The sequence below is a fragment of the Microcaecilia unicolor genome, chromosome 1 (genome assembly GCF_901765095.1).
Source record: "Microcaecilia unicolor chromosome 1, aMicUni1.1, whole genome shotgun sequence".
Classification (NCBI taxonomy): Eukaryota; Metazoa; Chordata; class Amphibia; order Gymnophiona; family Siphonopidae; genus Microcaecilia; species Microcaecilia unicolor.
In genome coordinates, this window is record NC_044031.1 from 620,612,675 (window position 1) to 620,636,847 (window position 24,173).

Sequence of the window (24,173 nt, forward strand, 5' to 3'; positions counted from 1 at the left end):
AAGTGATAGTCTCTGTTGCTTATTCGGTGATATGTGACAGTGCTCCTGAGCACCATACCTACTATTGCTTGGCCAATCACTTTCAAAGGACAAGACCTACGAGTGTGAGGAGAAATTGCTGATTACCTGCAGCTAGGAGACAGCAGATCCCACATAAATTGTATAAAAGATGGGACTGATATTCTAGGAAGAGGCATAATGTTCCCTGATAGGGAAGGACAGAAGGGATATGGTCCCCTCTAGTGGAGGAAACTGGTAGAGCAGCCCTGCAGAGGATTGTGCCGGAGCAGAGGAAACACAGGGCAGGGGACAGACAGTGGGGAAGGGATGGAGAGAAGCAGGGGTCTGATGCTGGATAAGGCAGAGAGCAGCTGGTTTAAAGAAGGAGAAAATGCAGAGCTGGATATCAGATAAACCTGAAGTATGAGAAGGAGGTGATGGAATGGGAGGCAGCAGTGGAAATGTAGGAAGGGGAAGTGGAGCAAAGAGTGAAGACATGGGAAAACTGAAGGAGGAGAGAAGAGATAAAAACTGAGAAGAGAAAGATGAGTTGGGGGAATGATGGAGCTCAGGCTCTGGTGATGATGGGCCGGTTTTACTACTAGAATACAAGAATTGCACCAGGGGTGGGTGGGGTGGGGATGGAAACAGCACTCCCCTCCCCCTTCCTGGTACAAAATTTTGTGCATCCATATAAAAATTAGAGGACAGGTGGGGTGGGTGCCACAGAAAGTGGTCCTCCATGTGCTCTGCAGGAGGTCTCACCTAGTTCCACCAAGGGAATAATTCTGTAGCATTGGGCATCTGTTTGGTGCATTTTCTATAACAGAAAAAAAAAAGAAGAAGAAGGGACTGTGCCAAGCAAACACAGAAAACAAAAATAACAGAAAAGAAGAACCAGGGACAATCAGTCGACTTCCAACACAAGGGCTAAACTTTATTAAAAACAACTCAATAAAACTGACTCGATGCAGTCCTGAGTTTCAGCAATAAGACGCCTGCCTGAGGAGTCAAGACAATTCAGCTCTAACAAGCACATCTAGAAGGCTATACAAAAAAAAAGCTCAAAAGATGGTTAGAAACACTGCAACATCAAAAATTATTAAACTAGATGGAAGCTAGAGGAGAGTGGGTCCTTGGGCGCTGCCCTATTGCCCCAATGGCCAGTCCACCCCTGAGTGGAGGAGTAGCCTAATGGAAAGTGTGCAGAGCGCTTTGATCCTGGTAACCTGCCTTTGATTCTCATTGCAGGTCCTTGTGCAATTCACTTAACCCTCCATTGCCCCAGGTACAAAAACAGATTGTGAACCCTCTAGGGACAGAGAAAGTACCTGAAATAAAAGAAAAACTCTGAAACATCCTAGTTAACATGCTAATTGTTAACTGCTAGCAAAGTAAAAGTGAGGATGTCTGCAATTTCTATATGGAAATGAGGTGCCTTCTTTCTCTAAAGATTACCAGTGTAAACAGCTAATATTGCTTAGTCCTGACACAGAACTGGTGTAACTACATTTATTTTTCAGTGATACGTGTGTATCTTACAGTACGGTGTGCATTTTGTGTGTAAGTGGGCACCCATGCTCTCCTGGATGATGCTCAAGTGTACACCACCTGCAAACTGTGCGCTATCACAGACATCCATATGTTCGCACCTGCTTTAAAGAATTACTCCCAAAATGTTTAATAGATGCACTGTGATAGTAACACAATCCCTGCTGTCTCTCTGGTGATCTGTGACAGTAACACTCAGACTTTGAGCACAGTCCCTGCTGTTTCTTATGTGTACATAAGTATTGCCATACTGGGACAGACCGAAGGTCCATCAAGCCCAGCATCCTGTTCCCAACCATGGCCAATCCAGGTCACAAGTACCTGGCGAGATCCCAAAACAGTACAAGTGGGTAGGCAACTCCGGAATGCCTGGAATATCCTTCCAGGACTGTGATAGTGATAAGGCCATGCCAAGGAAAAGGAAAGTGCAAGAATCTGGGGGCTTGGATATTGGACTAAATATAGAACACTTTTAACAAAATTGAATCTTAATCCACATATAATTTATTTATTTATTTATTTGTTACATTTGTATCCCACATTTTCCCACCTATTTGCAGGCTCAATGTGGCTTACATAGTACCGTAAAGGCGTTCGCCTTGTCCGGTAGAGAAACAAATACAAGGTGATATTGTAGTCATAGAAAGGTACATGTGTTACAGGTACAATGGGGGTCGGGATGAGGAGGGCTTATGTAGTGTCCATTACGAGCTCTGGTTTTGCTGTGTTGCCGAGTGTAGGTGTTTATGTTGGGTTGGTGGGGTATGCCCCTTTGAACAACTTGGTTTTTAGTGATTTCCTGAAGTTTAGGTGGTCGTAGGTTGTTTTCACAACTTTTGGCAATGCATTCCATAGTTGTGTGCTTATATAGGAGAAGCTAGATGCATAGGTTGTTTTGTATTTAAGTCCTTTGCAGTTTGGGTAGTGGAGGTTTAGGTGTGTTCGAGATGATCTGGTTAAATTTCTGATTGGTAAGTCTATGAGGTCTGTCATGTATCCTGGGACCTGGCCGTAGATGTGATCGAAACTCCAAACTAATGTGGACATTAATATAGATACCAAGCTTCTATTTATATATAAATGCCACTCATATATAAGTATATAAATAAGGGGAAAAGGCCTCAGAAGTCTGCAGTAATACAGCACCCTATGGACCGGTCTGTAGCGTGTTCAATTGAAGCAATATTCTATAGAGTCTTCTGGAACCTGCCTTCTGTCTCTGTCCTCACTCTGGAGAAAAGACAGTAAAAAGCCCATCCTCCTGCTGACTTTCAAAGAGACACCAAGGGTGGTGCATCCCACAACTGGAGACTTATCCCTGCAATGCTGGAGATTGAAGGCCAATGAGTGAGATTTTTCTTGCAGGCCCCAGCCATGTCTAAAACCAGTTCTGGCAGATGCACATTCCAAAAACTGACATATTGTAATCATTAAATAGAAAATAAAATTCTTTTTTTTCTATCTTTGTCGTCTGGTCATTTTATTTTTCTAATGGTGTTGGTCCCAGTCTCTGGTTTCTGCTTTCCCCTGTCTTTTCTTAACTATCTTGCCAGAGTCTCCTTGTCCATTTGACACTTCTTTTCTCTCCATTTCTACCACCCATCTTCCCTCTGCATCCCTCATCTGTTGTATCCAGCAATTCTCCTCTATGTCTCTCTCTCTATCCTCCTCCCATGTTCCTCATCTGCCTTCTCAGCACCCCTGTCTCCCCCCCCTCCCCACCGTTTCCAGCATTGTACCTCTATGTCCCTGTTCCTAGGCTCCCTCGATGCCTATTATCTTTTCTCTGTGTCTCCGTCCCTTCCCTTGTCCAGAATATCCCATCTCTCCTCCCCTCCTATGACACCCATCCCGGGGCCAACATTTCTCCTTCTCTCTTCCCTGCCCACCTTTACAGTCCAGCATCTTTCTCTCTCCATTGGTCCAGCTTCTCTCACTTGGTCTCTCTCCCTTTTTCCTTCACTCCCCATTTCCCCTCCCCACCATGGGTTCAGGATCTCTGCCCATCTACAGTCCGGTCTCTCACTCACCTCCCTCCACCACTCCTCCCCCCCCCCCCCAAAGTCCAACATCTCTCCTCCTTTCTTCTCACCCTAACCGTCTTGTCTGGTCTAGTCTGGCATCTCCCCTCCATGGATCTGCCATCTCTCCCTCCTCCCCCCAACACTAAGTCTGACATTTCTTCCTACCCCCCCCCCCCCCCCCATCCTGCAGGTCTGCAGCTCTCCCTCTTCTCCCTCCCCCCACTGTTACTCCCCACGGATCTGGCATCCCTCCTTCCTCCCTTCCAACAATGGGTCTGGTATCTCTTTTTCTCTCCCCCTCCCCCCCATCCTGTGGGTATAGCAGCTCTCCCACTTCCCTCTCACTCCCCCCCCCCCCACCGCTGGCCAGGCATATGCTGCTCCCTGTCCTCAAAAACCAGCACGTCATGGGCAGCACTACAGATGCACTGCTGCATCTGGCTGCTGGTCCTTCTCTCTGCTTGGTCCCACCTTTTTTGATGCAACTTCCTGTGTGCCGAACTAAGCAGAGAGAAGCAGCATATCTTTAGCGCTGCCCGTGGCTGGTTTTTAAGAATGAGAGGAACAAATGATGGGCCAGCAGTGGAGAGAGGGGAGAAGAGAGAGAAAATTGTTGGACCTGTAGGAGGAAAGGGAGGGAGAGTTGCCAGACCCTGGGGCATTTGGGAGCCAGTGAATGATATCAGGTCCCTTAAGTGTGTGAGCCTGAATGCGTGTGTCACATGTCGAATGCATGTGGCTTGGTATGTCTGCTTTCATCTGCTCGGTCTCCTCTCCCCAAATCTCTCATTGGGTAGGAGGTCCCTGGACTACACTTCCCTGAATTTCTTGGGAACCCTCTGACTCTTGGGATAGGTAGGCCCTGGTAGAAACTTCTTTGTACCCCTCCCCCAAAATGCATACCCTTCTTCTTTTTCCTCTATATCCCAGGGACCGTAGAGCCTTAATGGTTGACATGGGTACTTAGTCTTCCAGTCTCTGATATCAAGCCCTTGTTATTAATTAATTTATTATTTATTTATTGCATTTGTATCCCACCTTTTCCCACCTATTTGTAGGCTCAAAGTGGCTTACAGAGTGTGGTTATGACATCATTTCGTGATAACAAGTACAATTCTTATAGTTTGAATGTTTGGTGAAGAAGGGCTTTCTTTTTCCCTGTCTTTGAGCTGGAACTCTGTATCCCCTTCACACACTGCAGTGGGGCTTTGGTATGTTCTCAGCATTGAATTGCAGTGGGACTTTGATAAGTTCTTGATTTGGTAAGCTACAGACAAAAGGAGAAGGAGCCTGGCCCCACTGCAGAAGCTCCACTCTGAACAACTGGCAGCTGGGACTTATCTCTAGTGCCGAGGGCCATGATAAGAGCAGAAGTTATACCAATACACCTTATTTAGAATCTGTAACTCTGAGATCAATGGTTCAACATGGACTAGTCATCCATCCAGTCACCCAAGCTTGCTGGGTGTCCACTTGTGAGAGTGCATTGTTTTGGCTGGCACCTGCTTTATGGAACCAGCTCCCTATAATTATTGGTGAAATAAAATCATTGCCTAAGTTTAAAATAAGACTGAAAACTTTTTTTTTTTTTACTCAAGCGTTTAATCTTTCAGATAGCTCAGGAGATTATATGATTTTATATGATTCGTTAGCCCATTCCAAATGTTCACAGCCATATATTTAAAAGAGGAATCTAAATATCTCTTCAATTTCACCCCTTTACAACTTGGAAATGCTAAGGTGTAAGATTGGGTTACACGAAAAGCCCTACCAACAGTTAACAAGAGTGTGTGTTTGACCTCAGTCTTTCCTATTTATAAAGGAGTTCCTTTCTATTTTATTTTCATATATTAGTGTAACGTCCCTGACCTGGGCGTTTTCTGGGTTCAGGGTCTGACCTGCTTGGAGCCTCCCATAGGCAGTCTCTGTCAGACCCTTTCACTCACTTGGTGCTCGGTGCCTCCACCTGAGGAAGGAAGCATTAGCGGGCGGGATACCCTCTCCCCCTCCCCCAGGAATCCAAAAATAAGTCCAAAAGCAAACTGTGGAACACAAGGCTGGTTACAAATGTGGTAGGCTTAATAGTCACTTATATTCTCTTAAATCCAAATGAACACACTTGAGTCAGCAGCCCATGCAAACTCAAACCATTTATTCTTCAACTCTGCCGCAGCAGGAACATCAATCCATTCAACTCTTCAACAAGGAATACAAAGCGTTTAAAACCACACTCCTCCTGGTGTTCCACTGGGGGAATGCCTATGTTCTTCTCTCTTGGATATATTTACAGGCACTTGTTAGCAGGATTATATATACTTTTTACAGACTCCTGTCTATACCTATCCCAGAGAATAATGTCCCAAAGGCTGTGCTCCTCCTATACTCTTAGGTACAGACCCCCTGTGGTATGACCTCCCTCCAAAGTGACCTTTGCATTGGCCCACCCTGGCTTTGGGATGAGCGCTCCCTGGCTCTGATCTCGGGCTGGGTATCTCCTCTGCCCACCCGTAGCTCTCCTCTGTTCACAGTTACTGCTTTGCTGAACCATAACTCCCTTCGACAGACAGTATTTTATTTCTCTTAATTGAGATGTATTTATTTATTTATTGAGCTTCCCCTTTCTCCTCCAGGTCACTGATAGGAGACCATCAAACAACCAAAGACCCCCCTAAAAGGGCATAACCTTAACTTTATTGCCTTCCGAACTCCTCCCCCCCCCCCATCATTTTCCAATATCAGAGCACTATTTCGCTACATTTTATTTCAAAACTATTCTGTTTGGGCTGGGCTTCTTCCCACCCAGGGACCTCCCAGTCGCTCCCCCCAGTGACTCTCTACAGGAACTTACTCTCCTAGTTATCCCTAACCATAGGGGATTACATTAGATTTTGTAAAGCACCCTGATCACTGGTTGCCAGGTGGTATATAAAGTTTTATTGAACGATAAACTAGAGCAGTGTTGCCAGAGATATGCTCAGCTAGGAAGAGCCAGACAGACAGACTATGGGCTAGGCCGTTTGGTCCTTATCTGCTGTCGTCTATACCTTATAAAGAGACAGTTCCTTCACTAAAAAGGTAACTGATGAATTGAGACAAGAATTGAGAACTGATGAAGAGAGACAAGAGAGGGCACAGATATACCAGGATTAAGGTTAAAAATAATGGTGAGAAAATCAGAACTAAAAATTCACTGATTCTCTCTCCCTCCCCCTCCCCCCTCCATCAGTAATGAATTACAAAGGTAACAGTCTAAAATGTTCTTTTATTTGATGAGAGACAGCTCCCAAAGGCTTGGCTGCTCTGTGCAACTGTCTTGGGGGAGAAGAGAGAGGGCAGCACCCAGGGACAAAATCTGAGCAGCACTGTTCCAGGAAAGGGACATAGTTATGTACTTTGGTTATTTGGGTGTAAATAGTCAGGAGAGGTGTCAGCCCTGTTAAATAGTCTTTAATATTCAATGATACTTAACCGGATAGAGCTGCTGAATAGCATGTCTGACCATCATGACACTATCCAGTCAGTGCCGGGTGGTCCAAGGGTGGGGTCAGGGCTGACCTGGAAGTTATCAGAGCACCACCGACATCCAGTGCCGATAGGCAATTAGGAACATATAAAAAGCATAACATAACATGACAGTAGTATTTGTTGAATTGATTTGCTCTTTTCTGACCACTGACAGGTTATCTATGACCTATGAACTGCATAGCTATAAGGCTCAAACTTTTCTATGCTTTTACTGAGAGCTGCATCTTTCTGAAATCTCTGACTTCAGCATTCTGTGTAGTACAGCAGCAATCTTGCTGAGAGCTGTCGAAAGCTGTGAATGCAAGGTCATGCTGTCCCAGCAAGGAGCACTCTTCCCACCTCCCTGGCAGAGCCGGTGCCACTTATTCTACGATTCACAAGGACACAAGAATGAATATGCAGTTTGAGAGTTAAGACCTGTTGAGGTTTTGAGATAACACTATGATAAACATGGGTACTAGAGAAATTCATGTAACAAAATGGCGACTGTAATCCTTTGTAAAAACCTTGGAGGTGCTGAAGTTCTATAAACATTGTTCTATGTTCCATAACATCCAGATAGTATGTTCCATTCTATGTAAACAATGAAGTAAGACTGAAATTAGATGAAATTGCAAATTGGGAGGGGATTGATGTCCAATCCACTGTATATAAGGCACTGCTGTTCTGTATCTAGTCGGGAGGGCTGAGATGATCAATCGAATGACTCTTCATCACAGAGGTCTCCCTCTCTCCCTCTCATAACAAATTGCTGTTGCCTGATTTCTTTACTATTTGTTACCTGCCTGATTGCTTTGTTATTACATGATCACTTTGTCTGATTACTCTGATTATTCTGATTACTCTAATTATGCCGATTACACTGATTACTTTGTCTGATTACTCTAAATACTTTGCCTGATTTATTTAGCCTAATTGCCTCTCCATCCTCTCTAATTTCTCTGTTCTTTCTGTCTATTCTGTCACACTATATTTTGGGAATGGCTGGTCCACTGTATCTTGGGGTAAGATTTGGGAGACAGAAACCCTATTGCCTCACCTGTCCAAATTATTATATTCCTTATGATAAGTGGAAGGATAAGAAGGAAGAATATTACGGCCTTCTCTGGGACTGGGTAGTTATCAGGGGAGGACCATATTCAGGGCCGGTCTTAAGGCGAGGCGACCGAGGCGGCCACATAGGGCCTCGTGCTCAGGGGGGCCCCACGCGGCGCACCTCAGGTCACCCCGCCCGCCCGAGCTCCAGTCCTTCCTCCCTCCCTCCCAACGGTGCGCACGATGGTGGCGTGGTGGGGGCGGTCCGCCCCAGATGTCAGTGGGGGGGGGGGTGCTCCGAGTCCGTTCCCGCTGCTCCCACCCTGTCCTGCCTTTAAAAAAACAATTTGGAAGCGCCGGAGTGACAGGCAGCGCCTCGCGTCTGCCCTGCTATCTAAAAATCTCTTTGATGTCGTTGGGCTTTCCCACATTGAGTCCCGCCCTCCTCTGAGGTAACTTCCAATTACTGCGCGGGCAGGTGGGACTCAATGTGGGAAGGCCCGAACAACGTCAAAGAGATTTTTAGTAGCAGGGCAGACGCGAGGCGCTGCCTGTCACTCCGGCGCTTTCAAATTGTTTTTTTAAAGGCAGTGAGGGTGGTGGGCGGCAGGAGAATGGAGCTGGTAGGTGGGGGGGGGGGGGACTCAGATGGGAGAAGGGTGTGCGATAAATGTATAGGAACTGCTGAAGGGAGAGAGAGGAGCGGGATGGAGAAAGCAGGGACAATAAACATGAGCTGAAATTATTTCAGAAAGTTGATAGAGGCCAGTTAATTGGGCAGTATGTACCCAAGCTAAGCAGTGATCTGCACCATGGAGTGGAGGGTAGGGAGAATTGTGTTTGCTTCTTTGTAGGCCGGACATTTGGGACTGTTTGGCTACATAGCTTATTCTCCAATTAAGTTTGATGGAGGTAAAACCATATAACATCTACTGGAATGGCAGGGAATAAGAACTGTGTGTAGGACTTAGGAGGACTAATACGGGGTGCTGTAGGATGGGGGTGAAGTGCATCAGTAGAGCTGTGTGTGCACTGGAATAGCAGGAGTAGAGACGCTCAGGGTTGCCAGTCCCAAAGAAACTATCCTAGTGAGTGAAATTGAAGGCTAAAGAGTGAAAGCTTTCAGGTGGCATGTTATACAAATTAAAGGAGCAACATCAAATGATATTTACATCTTTAGATGTTGCTGAAATCCCATCCTTGCTGTTGCTCCTGCTTAGCTTCAGGTCCTGGCTTGAATTAACTCCTGCTCTGTTGTTGCTGCAGTCTGGGCTCCACTTTTGTTTTTTGGAGCTGGCTGAGAACTGAACTAGTTCTGTTGCTCCAGTCCCGAAAATCCACTTTCTGCCTTACTCCCTCCATTAGGTTAACTGAGTTCAAAGATGGAGGGCCTGTTCTGCTGCCCCTTCCTCTATCAGGACACTGTAGGCGTGTTCTAAACTTGGTGTGCCAACAGAGAAGCATAGTGGTGGGGAGCAGTGGTACAAGCTGGGCTGCCTCTAACAGATTTTCAGTGATAGGGACTAGAAAATGCCACCAGCCGTGCTATTCCAGTGTTCCTTTCTTCTTAGGCCTGGGAAACTTCTGCTGGCCTCACTGTTGCAATCCCAGGCGACAGGGCTACAGATGGTAGACAGGACACATAAGGACACAGGAGGATGGTGGACACGGTGAGAGAAAAAATATCAAATGGAAAGAAGACACTGCATAAAACAGAAGACACTGGGACCAAAGCGAATAGAAAAAACAAATGATCAGACAACAAAGGTAGAAAAAAGTATTTTATTCAGAATTTATTAATTGGAATATGTCAGCTTTTGGAAATGCGCATCTGTGATATTTTGCATGTAAGTTTCAATTTTTCTAGTATTGCTGCATGCTGAGTCTGACTTCTTGAGGTAACTTTCCAGTTCAGTATTTTGCCTTCATATCTGTTGTGTCATGTGTTTTTCATGTGTGATCAAGGTGCAGTATCCTGCTTGCGTGTAGTATTTGCAGCCCTTTTTGTTTTGTTTTTTTTCACGAGGTAGTGTATTGGTGTTTTAGAGCCTGGTGTAATTACAGTTCTGCCTTTTCACGCATAAGGTTGTTCTCGTCCTGTCCATGGAATTAGTGCTGTTATGGTTTGGTAAGGTTATGAGTGTGTATTTGCACAAGTTTGTGTATAGTGTTTTGCAGTGGAGAGATTGTGTGTTGGCCTTACTAAGGTGGCACCAAAACATCAGAAAAGGTGTAGAGCCTAAATCATGACACACTACCTCTAAAAGGGTGTTTTGTGGCTCTACATGAGAATTCTGATATTATCATCCCTTGCTAGCTTCATATTGTTGACGGTCTGCATTTTCCGTGTTGCTAGTATATTGGTGTATAAGGTATTAATTGTGTCTATTTTATTTTTACTTATTTTTTTTCTGTGTGTTGTCAGACAATTATGGATGACAGACAGAGTCGGAGTCTTCTTGAGTCAGAGACTTGTGGTATATATCTTAAAACAATTTTAATACCTTGGTGGTCTATATGTTTTTATATTGTACATTATATTTTACACATCACACCCAGGAGCAGGAGGACTAGATTTAGGACAGTCAGTCTGTAATATAGCTGATTTATGGAAACATTTGGTACTGTAAATGTGTTGTGGTTTTGTCTTTAATGGGAACCTTGCAGTTACTTACCTCTTTTTTGGCTACTTGCCTCTCTGGTTTGATGGGTTACAGAGTAACAGAGGAATTTGAAAGTACTGGATCTTTTCTTAATATTTTTCCTTTATTCTCCTTTGTTATGAGAATTGGAACTACTAATTGTAGTGGACTTGAACTGAATAATTTCTGGGGAGGGGAGGTTTCATGATAGCATTGTGCTTATTATTTCAATCAGTTTTTTTGTACAAGTTTAGCTTCATTTGTCTTTATTTGAAATTTCATAAATAAAAAATTTTTCTTAAAATGGAATAATCTTATCAATGGGGTGGAGCTAGGGTGGGGTGGGGCTAGGGTGGGGACAGGGCTAGGGTGGGCGGGGCTAGGATGGGGCCCCACCAAATTGGTCTGCATAGGGCCCCGCACTTGCTAAGACCGTCCCTGACAGTATTATGGCCTTCCCTAAGACTTCACTATAAACATTGTATACTGCTATAACCACAAAGTTCTAAGCAGTTCACAACACTTAATTAAGAAGCCAGGACAATCTCCCAGGAATTACAATAAAGTATAATCCCCCAGATTCTATATAGTGCGCCTAGAGATCCACGCCAAAATCTAGGTGTATTCTATAACAACGCATATAACTTAATTGGCTTAACAAGCTAATCAGTGTTGATAGCAGGTCTTAAAGAGAAATAATAAGCTCTAATTGGTAATAATTAGAATTTACGCACGCAACTCACTAAGCACGTTCTGTAATGAACTGTGCAGCTTAGTAAAAGGGCCCCTAAATGCAATATTCAGCATTGAACCAGCTATGAAAAGCCATTTAAAGACAGAATTGCGTTTTATATGGTCCTATTTATGAATTATCTTAACTGGCTAAGTGCCGTCTCCATCTCCAGAACACCCACCAAAACAGCTGGTTTCCTCTTGAGCACTAACCGGGCGTTTTCAGAAGTACTATCTGGTTAAATGCCGCTGAAAATATCCAATTAGCACCAGACAGGCGATTTAAACAGCCAGGAGCTTCTGCTGGCTGTTTAAAATGTTCTGAAAATTGGGCTCTAAGCTCTTTGGGAGAAGGGTATAATATACCCATGTAGTTATCATAACTTTACAGCATTGTGTATGTCCAGTAATGCTATAAAAATGATAAGTATTTCTTTTGATAGATGGGAGAGCTGGAAGAAAGGATACAGCAAAAGAGGGGGGGGGGGGGGGATTTACAGGGGATTTGAAGAAGGAGGACAGGGAGGAGTCAGAAGAAGCTGACAAAGTACCTCATGAATGGCTCCTAAGGAAATTAGAAAGTCATGGGATAGGAGGCAGTGTCCTGTTGTGGATTAAGAACTAAAATGTATTTATTTGGATTTTGCTCACACCCTTTTTCAGTAGTAGCTGAAGGTGAGTTACAATCAGGTACCAGACATTTCTCTGTCCCTGGAGGGCTCACAATCTAGTTTTGTACCTGAGGCAATAGAGGGTTAAGTGACTTGCCCAACATCACAAGGAACAACAGTGAGATTTGAACTGACTACCTCTGGATGTCAAGGCTGGTGCTCTAACCACTAGGCTACTCCTCCAATCCCACTAGGTTACTGAGAGTGGGGTTAAATGGTAAGTATTCTTAATGGAAAAAGGTAGTTAGTGGGGTTTCCCAGGGGTTTGTGTTGGGACAGCTGCTTTTTAACATATTTATAAATGAACTGGAAATGGGAATAACGAGTGAAATGATTAACTTTGCTGATGACACAAAGCTATTCAAAGTTGTTAAATCGCAAGAGGACCTTACAAGACTGGGAGACTGGCAGTGGCGTAGCCAGACAGCCAATTTTGGGTGGGCCTGAGCCCAAAGTGGGTGGGCACAAAATTTTCTCTCTGTCCCTGCCCCCTTCCTTCCCACACTCTCCACATCTCCCCCGACACCTCCCAATTCAAAATATACTTTAGCTCATAAAGATCCCCAAGCTCTGTCAGCTGAAAACTTCCTCCAAAGACAGCCAGAAATCCCTTTTACCAAGCTTGGCAGGCAGCAGTAGCAACAATGCTTTGAGACACTGATGCTGGCACCCCATGCATGCTTAGTTATCGGTGGCTCAAGGATGTTGCCGCCATCTGCCAAGCTTAGTAGAAGGGAGTTTTGGCTGCTTTTAGAGGAGGTCCTCAGCTGATGTAGGTTGGGGATCCCCACCAGCTACAGCAAGGGTCGGGACTAGTGTTAGACATGCTAGGGCCCAGACTCTCACCAAATACAGAACAAGGGATTACAAATTAGAAATAAAAATATGTAGACAAAAATTGAACTCGGAACATCGGCATGTTACAGTGGAGAAATAAAATCAGAAATATATTTCTTTTTTTCTACTGAACACAATAAAATGATATCCGCTATGCACATTTCTCAAGCTAACAAATTTCAGTTAATAAATTCAAAATAAAATGTCTTTCCTACCTTTGTTGTCTGGTCATTTTATTTTTCCATTATGTTGGTTCAAGTTTCTCTTTTCCACTTTCCTGTCTTTCTGTTAATTCTCCTTCAAGCAGCTGCTATTCATTTGTCTTTTCTTCACTCTCATTCCATTCCCTCACTACACTGACATATTGATGTTTGTTTCATTTTAGCTCTTTCCTATCTTTTTTCTTTCTTTCCTGCTCTCTGTCCACTCAAATTTCATCTTCTAATCCTTTTCCTTTTTACTTTTCAGATACCTATCTGATTTCTATCTCCTTCTTTCACCCACTAGCTCTCCTATTCCCCATCTCACTCCTTCTCCAGCCTTCCATCTTCAATCTACTCCCCGTAATCACTATCATCCTCTCGTTCATTTCCTTACCACCCCCTTGGCCTTCCACATGGTTCCACCATCCCAGTGTCTGCCTCCTTCCAACCCTTCTAGCCCAACATGTGCTCCCTCTTTCTCCTCTCTCCACCCTCTATCCCCTCCTAGCATCTTCCTGTCCTTTTTCTCTTTCCTCTTGCCCTTTCCCCCAGGGGCCAGCATTTCTCCTCCTCTTCCCTCCCACCCGCATTCCAGCATTTCTCCCTCACTGTCTTCTACCCCTGGATCCTACATCTCCCTCCTTCTTCCCCCTCCTCCACCCTCATGTTCAACATTGTTCCCTCTTTTCCTCTTCTCTCTCACCCTTGCATCCCAAGTCTAACATCTGTTTCCCCTTTGCAGCATCTCTCCCACCACCATGTAACATTTCTCCTTCATCTCTCTCTCCCCTGTGCAGTACCTTTTCCTCCCCTCCCTCCCAGGTCCAACATTTCTCTTTCTTTTGTCATTCACCCCTCCTTCCCTCCCCACCCTACCCTACATCCAGCAATTATCCCTCTCTCTCCCCTCCTATCCCAATAATGATCCCCTTTCTTCTACTCTCCCATGCATGTCTCCCTCTCCTACACCCCCCTGCATCTCTCCCTCCCCTCCCTAACAATTTCCCTCACTCCTACACCCCGTGTAGCATCTTTTCTTTCCCTCCCCTCCACTCCCATGCCCAAGCAGCCCAAAATTTTATCTTCTCTCCAACCCCCCCCCCCCCCCCCCATATGCAGCATCACCGGCTTTCCCACTCACTAGTCACCAAACAACTGAACGCCCAGCTCCTCTCTTGGCCCCTTCTGAGTTAGCTGGCAGCAGCGATTTTCTTCTAGCTTCGGTCCCTGCATTCTTTCCTTCGATCGTCGCCGGCAGCGCTGCCATTCACACAGGCAGCTCTGCTCCCCTCTGCCGCGTCTATCCGGCCCTCCTACGTAAACAGGAAGTGCATCAGAGAGGGCCGGATGGACGCGGCAGAGGGGGCGGAGCTGCCTGTGTGAATGGCAGCGCTGCCGGCGCCGATCAAAGAAAAGAATGCAGGGACCAAGGCAGCACTGGCGGGGAAGACAAGAATTTCCGTTCCAGCCGGACGCCGGAGAAAAGGCAGCGAGCGAGCGACGTGGGCGGGCCTGGAGGGAAAGTGGGTGGGCCTGGGCCCATCCAGGCCCACCCGTGGCTACGCCCCTGGAGACTGGGCATCTCAAAGGCAGATGACGTTTAATGTCAGCAAGCACAAAGTGATGCATGTGGGAAAGAGGAACCCAAACCGTAGCTACATGATACAAAGTTCCACATTAAAAGTCATCACCCAGGAAGAGGATCTAAGTATCACCATTGAGGATATGTTGAAACCCTCTGCTCAGTGTGCAACGGTGGCTAAGAAAGCAAATAGAATGTTAGGAATTAATAGGAAAGGAATGGAAGACAAAACTGACGATGTTATAATGCCTTTATATCGCTCCATGGTGTGACCGCATCTCCAATACTGTGTGCAGTTCTGGTCATCACATGTCAATAAAGACATTGCGGAATTAGAAAAGGTACAAATGATGAATGGGATGGGACGACTTCCCTATGAGGAAAGGCTAAAGCAGCTAGGGCTCCTCAGCTTGGAGAAGAGATGGCTAAATAGAGATAGAGGTCTATAAAATACTGAGTGGAGTGGAATGAGTAGACATGAATTGTTTCCAAAAATACAAGGACTAACAGGATCACAGCAAGTTGTCCCCTTCCCCCCACTTACACCGCTGCTCCAGCCCACCCCCTTACCTTTTTGTCTTTGCTTCCAAGGGGGGGGGGGGGGGGCACGGACCCAGGCCTGGCACTGGCAAGCAACTTCCTGTGTACCTACTACTACTACTACAAATCATTTCTATAGCGCTACCAGTCGTACGCAGCACTTCACAGTTGAACATGAAGAAAAGACAGTCCCTGCTCAAAAGAGCTTACAATCTAAATCAGGACAGACAGACAGGACAAATAAGGGATACGGGTAGGACAGACAGATAGGATACATAGGGAAAAGGGACTATTGAAGAGAGGAAGACAAGATAAGGTTACGAGCAGGTGACAAGTTAGGAATTAAAAGCAGCATCAAACAGGTAGGCCTTTAGCCTGGATTTGAAGGCAGCCAGGGATGGAGCTTGACGTAACGGCTCAGGAAGCCTATTCCAGGCATAAGGTGCGGCGAGATAAAAGGAACGGAGTCTGGAGTTAGCGATGGAGGAGAAGGGTACAATTAGGAGAGATTTGCCTGCTCCCATGGTCTGTCCTCTCCTGCTCCTGTCCATGCTGGCAGCCAGGACCCAGATGATTGCATTAACACAATATCATACTAATGCAATCATCCGGGACCTGGGCAGCACACAGGACCAGGGCAGGACAGACCCGAAAGCAGGCAGCAAGAAGAAGCCTGCTGGTGCTGGGCCCAGCCCCCCCCCCCCCCCCCCCCCCGCTTGGAAGCTGGACCCGGGGAATTTTGCCCCCCCCCCCCCATGTCCCCCTTTCAGCAGCCCTGAGGACTAGGGGTTCACAATGAAGATACTAAGTAGTACATTTAAAGCAAATTGGAAGTAATATGTGACCCACTGAGTGAAAAGTTACCAAAAGTGAGGTTTGTGACTTATTTATACCACAAGACAGAGGGACATCAGACTGCAAAATCCTGCAAAATTTCAGCCTCAGATATGGACTAATTATGTCTTTAAAAAAATTTGAAACTTTATAAATAAAAAAAAAAACATTTTTTGGAAAAACACACTTGAAGAATGGCAAACTTAAAACATTTATATCTCTGTAATCCATAGAAAGTTATGGATACAATTTTGCTCAGCCCCTTTCTAGTGACCCTATAGTACACAGAAATGAAAGTTTTGCCCCTTCAAACTTTTATAGCCTTTATCTCTGCTATTTGTTACCCCATGTTTGGTACCTTTTGTACCCCACGTTTGGTACCTTTTTGCCCAACACATCACATATTTCTTCACTCAACGTGTAGTAAACACTGGAATTTGTTGCCAGGGAATGTGATAAAAGTAGTTAGATTAGCAGGGTTTTAATAAAGGTTTGGACAAGTTCCTAAAAGAAAAATCCATAAACCGTTATTAAGATGGACTTGGAAAAATCCACTGCTTATTTCTAGGATAAGCAGCATAAAATCTGTTTTACTGTTCTGGGATCTTGCCATGTACCTGTAATCTGGATTGGCCACTGTTAGAAACAGGATACCAGGCTTGATGGACCTTTGGTCTGTCCCAGTATGGCAATGCTTATGTTCTTATGAGATTAAGAGACACAGCAGAAAAGGAGGTGGGAAGGGCAGAGGGTGGATGGGAGAGCGGTACAGAGGGGAGTTTGAGGAGGAGGCACTGCAGAGGGAGATCAAGGGAGAACTTAGAGAAGGACAATATTAAAAGTGGAGACAAGAAAAAGATGAGAAATAGCTTATTCCGAAGAAGATAGAAAGATTTCCTCAGTGCAACGGAGTGTACAGGGGAATAGCAACTCCTTCAGATGTCACCATGGGGTGGGGGATCGTGCATCACCCACCCTTACTCTGTCTCTCAGGAATATTCCTCAAGGAACTTCTTCTGGAAGTCTTTAATGGACTGTAGGATAGTCTTCAGCTTCTTCTTGGGAGGAAGAAAAGTCAATCTAAAAAAAAGGGAGATACATGTCAGAGAGTAGAGGTGGGGAGCATGTTAGACACTGGATATTAGTAGTAGTAACCACTTGTAACCACTCGCCTCCACCTACCCTCCTCTCCTCCTTCCTGTACACATTAATTGATTTGATTTGCTTACTTTATTTTTTGTCTATTAGATTGTAAGCTCTTTGAGCAGGGACTGTCTTTCTTCTATGTTTGTTCAGCGCTGCGTACGCCTTGTAGCGCTATAGAAATGCTAAATAGTAGTAGTAGTAGTAGACAGGGGCTCAGCTCATGAAAGTCTCTGGCTGGCCACTGGTGTAGTGGGCTCTGTCCCAATGGGGTATGACTGCCCTTTTTCCATCTCACCAGGAGCTATTCTCTAACCCTCTTCCCTCCCCTTGGCTCCATGGCTCACCAGAAATGAAGGACACTGACCTGCAGAGTTACTTAACCCTTAAGGTGATGAATAACCTACCTGCCTGGATCCTGTCCTAGCTGATTGAGGGAAGAAGATATTTGACCTTAAGAGATGAAGAGGGTCCTATTATCCTTGTTTTGATCATTCTTCATGTTTTTTCTGATATATAATTGTTTCTAGACAGACATAATTGGATCATTGGAGGTGTTTGTATGTGGATAATGTCTGGTAAAGTTTTGTCACTGCTTCATAATAAAAAGATTTAAACATAACTTACGTGGACAGATGCACTGTGTCTCTCCAACAGGCTAGATCATTTTTCACCTTTCCATTTTCTGCTGACTTTCCAATTGCTGGTACAACCACATACCTTCTTTTCTATTGTAGCTGTGGCTACTTTCTTTTGCTATTTCCAATGTGGATTATTCCTTTTCTCTTTTTTCACTTCCCTTTCCCTTCACCCTTCTAAACAATTATTGAATTCTATGCGCACATTATACTTTCTAATTTAGCACAATTTTGTTCACTTTCACCTCCCTTTATCCCTTTTATAGCGTTTTTCTCTTAATGGTATATTTTTCTTGAATGGATGGTGCATATTCCCTCATCATACATTTTAAACGCTTTGATGTCTCTAGTTTATTAAGTCATCATTACCATACCTTCTCCAGAATTGTATGATTGTTGCTCCCACCTTAGGTGAATTTTACCTTTCGTACTGTGCCCCCCCTTTTGTTTACAATGTCAAGGTGCCACCAGAAGTTTGGCCTCCACCTTTTTCCAGTCTGCATTGCACAAAGGTATACTCGTAAGTGAATCTCAATATAGCCCTCTTTATTCCTTCAGATTCACACTTTTTTGTGTTTTATTTTATAAGCGTGATTTTTCAGTGTACTTAGGCTATACCATTGTTGATACCTTCTGATACCTTCAATACAGATGTGTACTTTTACCTTATTTCTTTATATATTTTTTTATTTTGTATATCTTACACATACGTCCTTAGCTATTATTATAGATTCTATTCCTGGTTTTTTTTTAAATGTATAGGTTATAACTAGTATAATTATTTGGAGGTTTTTTCTTATTCTATTGTTTTTAATTGCTACTTTTCATGTAAATTATATACATGCTGACAACATTGCATTTTTAAAATATTTTATGTACTTCTTGTGTTGCATTATAATTTCTCTTTTTTTTATTTATTTTTTGCATAATTTATTATATTATGTCATTTGTATTGTGTGTGATTTTTAGACCCATGAGGCAGGTACTTAACTGAAACACGATGCCGTGTCAGGTCAATCAAGGAATAAAGAGCCCTATGTACTCAGCTGTGCTGTAGGCACACTAATATTTTAGCGCATTCTAAAAATTTACACGGTCTAATGATAGAGACACCCATCATAGTCTTCCTGCAGTACTCTGTGAGGCTCTTCCTGAACACATGTCCCTGCTCCCTGAGCCTTATGGGACTTTTCCTATTGGCTGGTCCTTGTCCCTGTGTACACTGGGCCAGTAGCCCATCCCTTCTCTCTCCATTGGGGTTGAGTGTGTCTGCAGCATGCATTTCTAAGATCTGTAAGCTGACTTGCTGTACCTTGTTTCATACTCCCCCTTCAAGCTACTGTAAAATAACCAAGTTTTTTTGTACTAGTTTAAAGGTATTCACGGCACCTACTCTCTCAGCTTGATGCTGAGATCCCCTGGCTCTCCCTGTATACAGGGTGAGCTGGCAGAGAACAGACTCCCAGTTCTGCAAGGCAGAGACTCTTGTCCAGCACATTTAACTGTAAGTTATTTCCTTTTGCTTGAATTTGCATTAAAGAAGATTTTGGTTCAATAGTTCTGAGTCTTCACAGTGATGTTCTATACTCTGGTTAACTGCATGCTAACCTCCTGAGTAGACAGATCCTAACAGGAGACAAAGCAGAACAATTTTCTATCTCTAGATCCCCTCTCCATTTTGTGACTGGGAGACATTCACAGGGAGACCAGCTTCTGTTCTTACCTAAAATGGTAGGTCCCCTCAGCTTGTCCAAATGCACTTCCAGCAGCCAGAATAACCCCCGTCTCTTCTAGCAGCTTGTAGCAGAAGAAAACATCTGGTTCCATGCCTTCCTCCTTGAAGCAAAGAATCATTGTGAGACTAACAGACTCTTGAGAAAAGAGGAACACCAGTGCCTAGAATCCTTTGAGATAGAAGTAAATAGCATGAGTCTGGAAACATGCAGTGGTTGCTCAGGATGATTTGGTGATGGAACCTGGTTATGAAAGCAACATTCTTCACTAGTCCTAGTGGTTAGTGCAGTGGACATTGATCCTGGGGAACTGGGTTCGATTCCTACTGCAGCTCCTTGTGACTCTGGGCAAGTCACTTAACCCTCCATTACCCCAGGTACAAAATAAGTACCTGTCTATATAATATGTAAACTGTTTGATTGTAACTACCGAAAGGCAGTATATCAAGTCCCATTCCCTTACAGAGTGCCTTTATGGCTATAAGAAATATTAATAGAGCTGGTGGTATACTCTGGTATTAAGTGACTTATGTTGTTAATTCCAGTTAGAAATGACTGAACCCAAATAGGGGGACAAGACATTTTTTAGATAGGTTAATAATAGGAGGAAGTGCAAAAGTGGCTTTGTGAGACTCAAAGGTGGAGGGGAAGAATATGTAGAATCTGAGAAAGATAAGACAGAATTGTTTAACAAATATTTCTGTTCTGTGTTCACAGCTGAAGGGCCGAGCAAGACCACAGAAGACAAAAATAGGAATGAAGGAGTGGTAGCCCCTGAACAATTTTCAGCGGACAGTGTTCGTGAGGAGCTGCCTAAACTAAAGGTGGACAGAGGATGGGACCGGATGGCATACATCCGAGGATACTGAAGGAACTTAGGGAAGTTCTAGCAGCTCCACTGGCTGATCTTTTCAATGCTTCTTTAGAGTCAGGAGTGGTCCTGGAGGAATGAAGAGCGGATTTGGTTCTCCTCCACAAAAGTAGAAATAAGGAAGCGGTTGAGAACTACCAGTCAGTAAGTCTGACTTCTGTGGTAAGTAAATTAATGGAAATACTTCTAAAACAGAGAACAGTACAGTTTTTTGAATCCAGTGCATTAGAAGACCCAAGGCAACTTGGTTTCACTAGAGGCAGGTCTTGTCAGACAGATCTGATTAATTTGTTTGACTGGGTGACCAGAGAGTTGGATCGAGGGAGAGCGTTAGATGTCGTGTATTTAGATTTTAGCAAAGCCTTGGACATGGTTCTGCAAAGACATATGAGTGCCTTCATTATGGGCCCTAAAGTGACTAACTGTGTTAGGAACTGGTTAAGGAAGGCAACAGAGGGTAGTGGTAAATGGAGCTCATTTTGATGAAAAGGATGTTACCAGTAGTATGCCACAAGGTAAATTCTTGGGCCAATTCTTTTAAACATTTTTGTAAGGGATACTGCTGAAGGGCTGTCTAGTAAGTTTTTCCTCTGTGCGGATGATACCAAAATCTGCAATTGGGTAGTCTCCCCTGATGGTGTGGATAGCATGAGGAAGGACTTAGCAAAGCTAGAGGAATTGCCTGGAATTTGGCAGCTTAGACTTAATGCTAAAAAATGCAGGGTCGTACATTTGGGCTGCAAAAACCCGAGGGAAAGGTACAGTTTAGAGGGTGAAGAACTTTTGTGCATGAAAAAGGAGCCGAACTTGGGTGTGATCGTATGCGATTAACTTAAGGCAGCCAAACAAAAAGGTGACGGCGAAAGCTAGAAGGGTGCTTGGGTGCATAAGGAGAGGAATGGCCAATAGGAAAAAGGAGGTGAAAATGCCTCTTTGTAAGACTCTGATGAAACCTCATTTGGAATATTGTGTACAATTCTGGAGACCGCACCTTCAAAAAGACATAAACAGGATGGAGTCGGTCCAGAGGGCGGCTACTAAAATGGGCAGTGATCTTTGTCAAAAAACAAATGGGGACAGAAAGATTTCAATATGTATACTTTGGAAGAAAGGTGGGCGAGGAGAGAGATGATAGAGATATTTAAATACCTATGCGGCATACATGCACAGGAAACGAGTCTCTTCCAAATGAACGAAAGCTCTGGAATGAGGGGGCATAGGATGAAGGTGAAAGAGAATAGACTTAGAAGTAACCTGAGGAAATACTTCTCCACAGAAAGGGTGGTGATTCGTGGAACGGCCTCCTGGTGGAAGTGGTGGAGATGAAATCAGTATCTGAATTCAAGAGAGCTTGGGACAAGTATATAGGATCTCTAAGGGAGTGATAGGGAGAGTAGATGGCCAGAGTGGATAGGCCACATGGTCTTTATCTGCCTACATTTTTCTATGTTTCTGTGTTGAAAGGAGCATAACTAGCAAAAAGGAAGCATTAATGTCCTTGTACAAGACACTGGTAGGACCTCATTTGGAGAATTGTGTTCAGTTTTGGAGACTGTATCTTGCTAAGGATACAAAAAGACTAACCTGCTTATAATCGAAAGAGAAGAACGCCTATATTGTGACCCAAATCGGGAGATAGACGTTTATCTCCCAAAAACGAATAAAGCGGTATAATCAAAAGCCGAATTTGGACGTTTTCAACTGCACTCCGTCGCGGATGCGGACAACGTTGATGGGGGCGTGTCGAAGGCGTGGTGAAGGCGGAACTGGGGCGTGGTTATCTGCCGATCAGAGATGGGCGCCTTTCGCCGATAATGGAAAAAAATATGCGTTTTTAGCGAGAATTTAGGGCACTTTTCCTGGACCCTGTTTTTCCACGAATAAGGCCCCAAAAAGTGCCCTAAATGACCAGATGACCACTGGAGGGAATCGGGGATGACCTCCCCTGACTCCCCCAGTGGTCACAAACCCCCTCCCACCACAAAATATGCCGTTTCACAACTTTTTATTTTCACCCTCAAATGTCATACCCACCTCCCTGGCAGCAGTATGCAGGTCACTGGAGCAGTGGACTTCAGGCAGGTGGACCCAGGCTCATCCCCCCCCCCCCCCCACCTGTTACACTTGTGCTGGTAAATGGGAGCCCTCCAAACCGCCCCCCAAACCCACTGTACCCACGTGTAGGTGCCCCCTTCACCCCTTAGGGCTATAGTAATGGTGTAGACTTGTGGGCAGTGGGTTTTGAGGGGGATTTGGGGGGCTCAACACCCAAGGGAAGGGTGCTATGCACCTGGGAGCTGTTTTACCTTTTTTTTTTTTTTTTTTGTAAAAGTGCCCCCTAGGGTGCCCGGTTGGTGTCCTGGCATGTGAGGTGGACTGGTGCAGTACGAATCCTGGCCCCTCCCACGAATAAATGTCTTGGAGTTATATTCGTTTTTGAGCTGGGCGTTTTCGGTTTCCATTATCGCTGAAAAACAAAAACGCCCAGCTCAAAAAAAGATAAACGTCCATGTTTTTTCGAAAATACGATTCGGTCCGCCCCTTCACGAACCCATTCTCGGAGATAAACGCCCATGGAGATAGGCGTTTCTGTTCGATTATGCCCCTCTAAGTAGTTCAGAGAAAAGCAACCAATATGCATCAGAGGGAAAGGGATGAAGTTTGATATATTGTTTTTCTGTGGTTACAATCAAACTGGTTTATATGTTATACAGGTACTTATTTTGTATCTGGGGCAATGGAGGGTTACGTGACTTGCCCAGAGACATAAGGAGCTGCAGTGGGAATTAAGCCCAGTTCTCCAGGTTTTCAGCCTGCTGCAGAGCTGTATGCACTAACCACTAGGCTACTCTTCTACTACACCAGGAGATGTTTGAGAAGAGACTTGAAGACCTGAATATGTATAACCTAGAGTAAAGAAAGGATACGGGAGATATGATGCAGACATTTAAGTACTTGATAGCTATTAATGGAGAAACAAACCTTTTCCAAAAACAGGGAAGCTGTAGAACTAGAGGACAAGAAATGAAGCTACAAGGAGGGAAACTGGTGGTGGATGCCTGGAATGGAGGTGGTAGGGACAAAATGGTGATGGAATTTTAAAAAAAACATGAAATAAACACAGAGGATCTCCTCATTCAAAGCAAAACTTAAATGAGTTTCACAGTACAAAATGAGCGTAGAGAGGGTGGCCTATATGGAGCAGTAGCTACAAACCTAAATAGGAGCGGGGATAATTCTTGTTATTCCCTTTCATAGTTCACCTTTTCACACTTGTGAATCTCATCATTATGATCTTCATTCAGTGCAACATATGTTCTGCTTTAATCCTAAGGCAAAATATCTGGAACCTTAGAGCTTGCCCTATCTGTCTCCAAATGTCAGCCTTGCAAGAAGAGATCAACAAACTCAAGAAGGAATTAACTACAATTAAAGAAGCATCCAGGATTACTCTTCTCCCAGCTAAATTACCAGCACCACTGCCTCAGAGAATGAAACATCAGAGGAATTCATGGGTCACAGTAGGCTCTGGTAGACTAAGCTCTGTGACAAAGAAACATTCGCCCTTCCAAGCTTTGCCCTGTCAAATTCTTTTGCAGCGTTGCATCATTA

General features: G+C 44.4%; 1 protein-coding gene across 2 annotated transcripts in view; it reads right to left on the reverse strand.

The window, feature by feature from the left end:
- Positions 1-16,813: 16,813 nt before the first annotated feature.
- Positions 16,814-24,173, reverse strand: part of LOC115481229 (alanine aminotransferase 2-like) — a 58,110-nt gene continuing 50,750 nt past the window's right edge. For both annotated transcript variants that reach the window (XM_030220340.1, XM_030220349.1), the window contains exons 10-11: positions 19,681-19,793; positions 16,814-17,256 (exon numbers count right to left, since the gene is read on the reverse strand). In XM_030220340.1, coding sequence (XP_030076200.1) covers positions 17,166-17,256; positions 19,681-19,793 — 204 coding nt within the window. In that variant the 3' untranslated portion in view covers positions 16,814-17,165. The remainder of the gene's footprint in view (positions 17,257-19,680; positions 19,794-24,173) is intronic.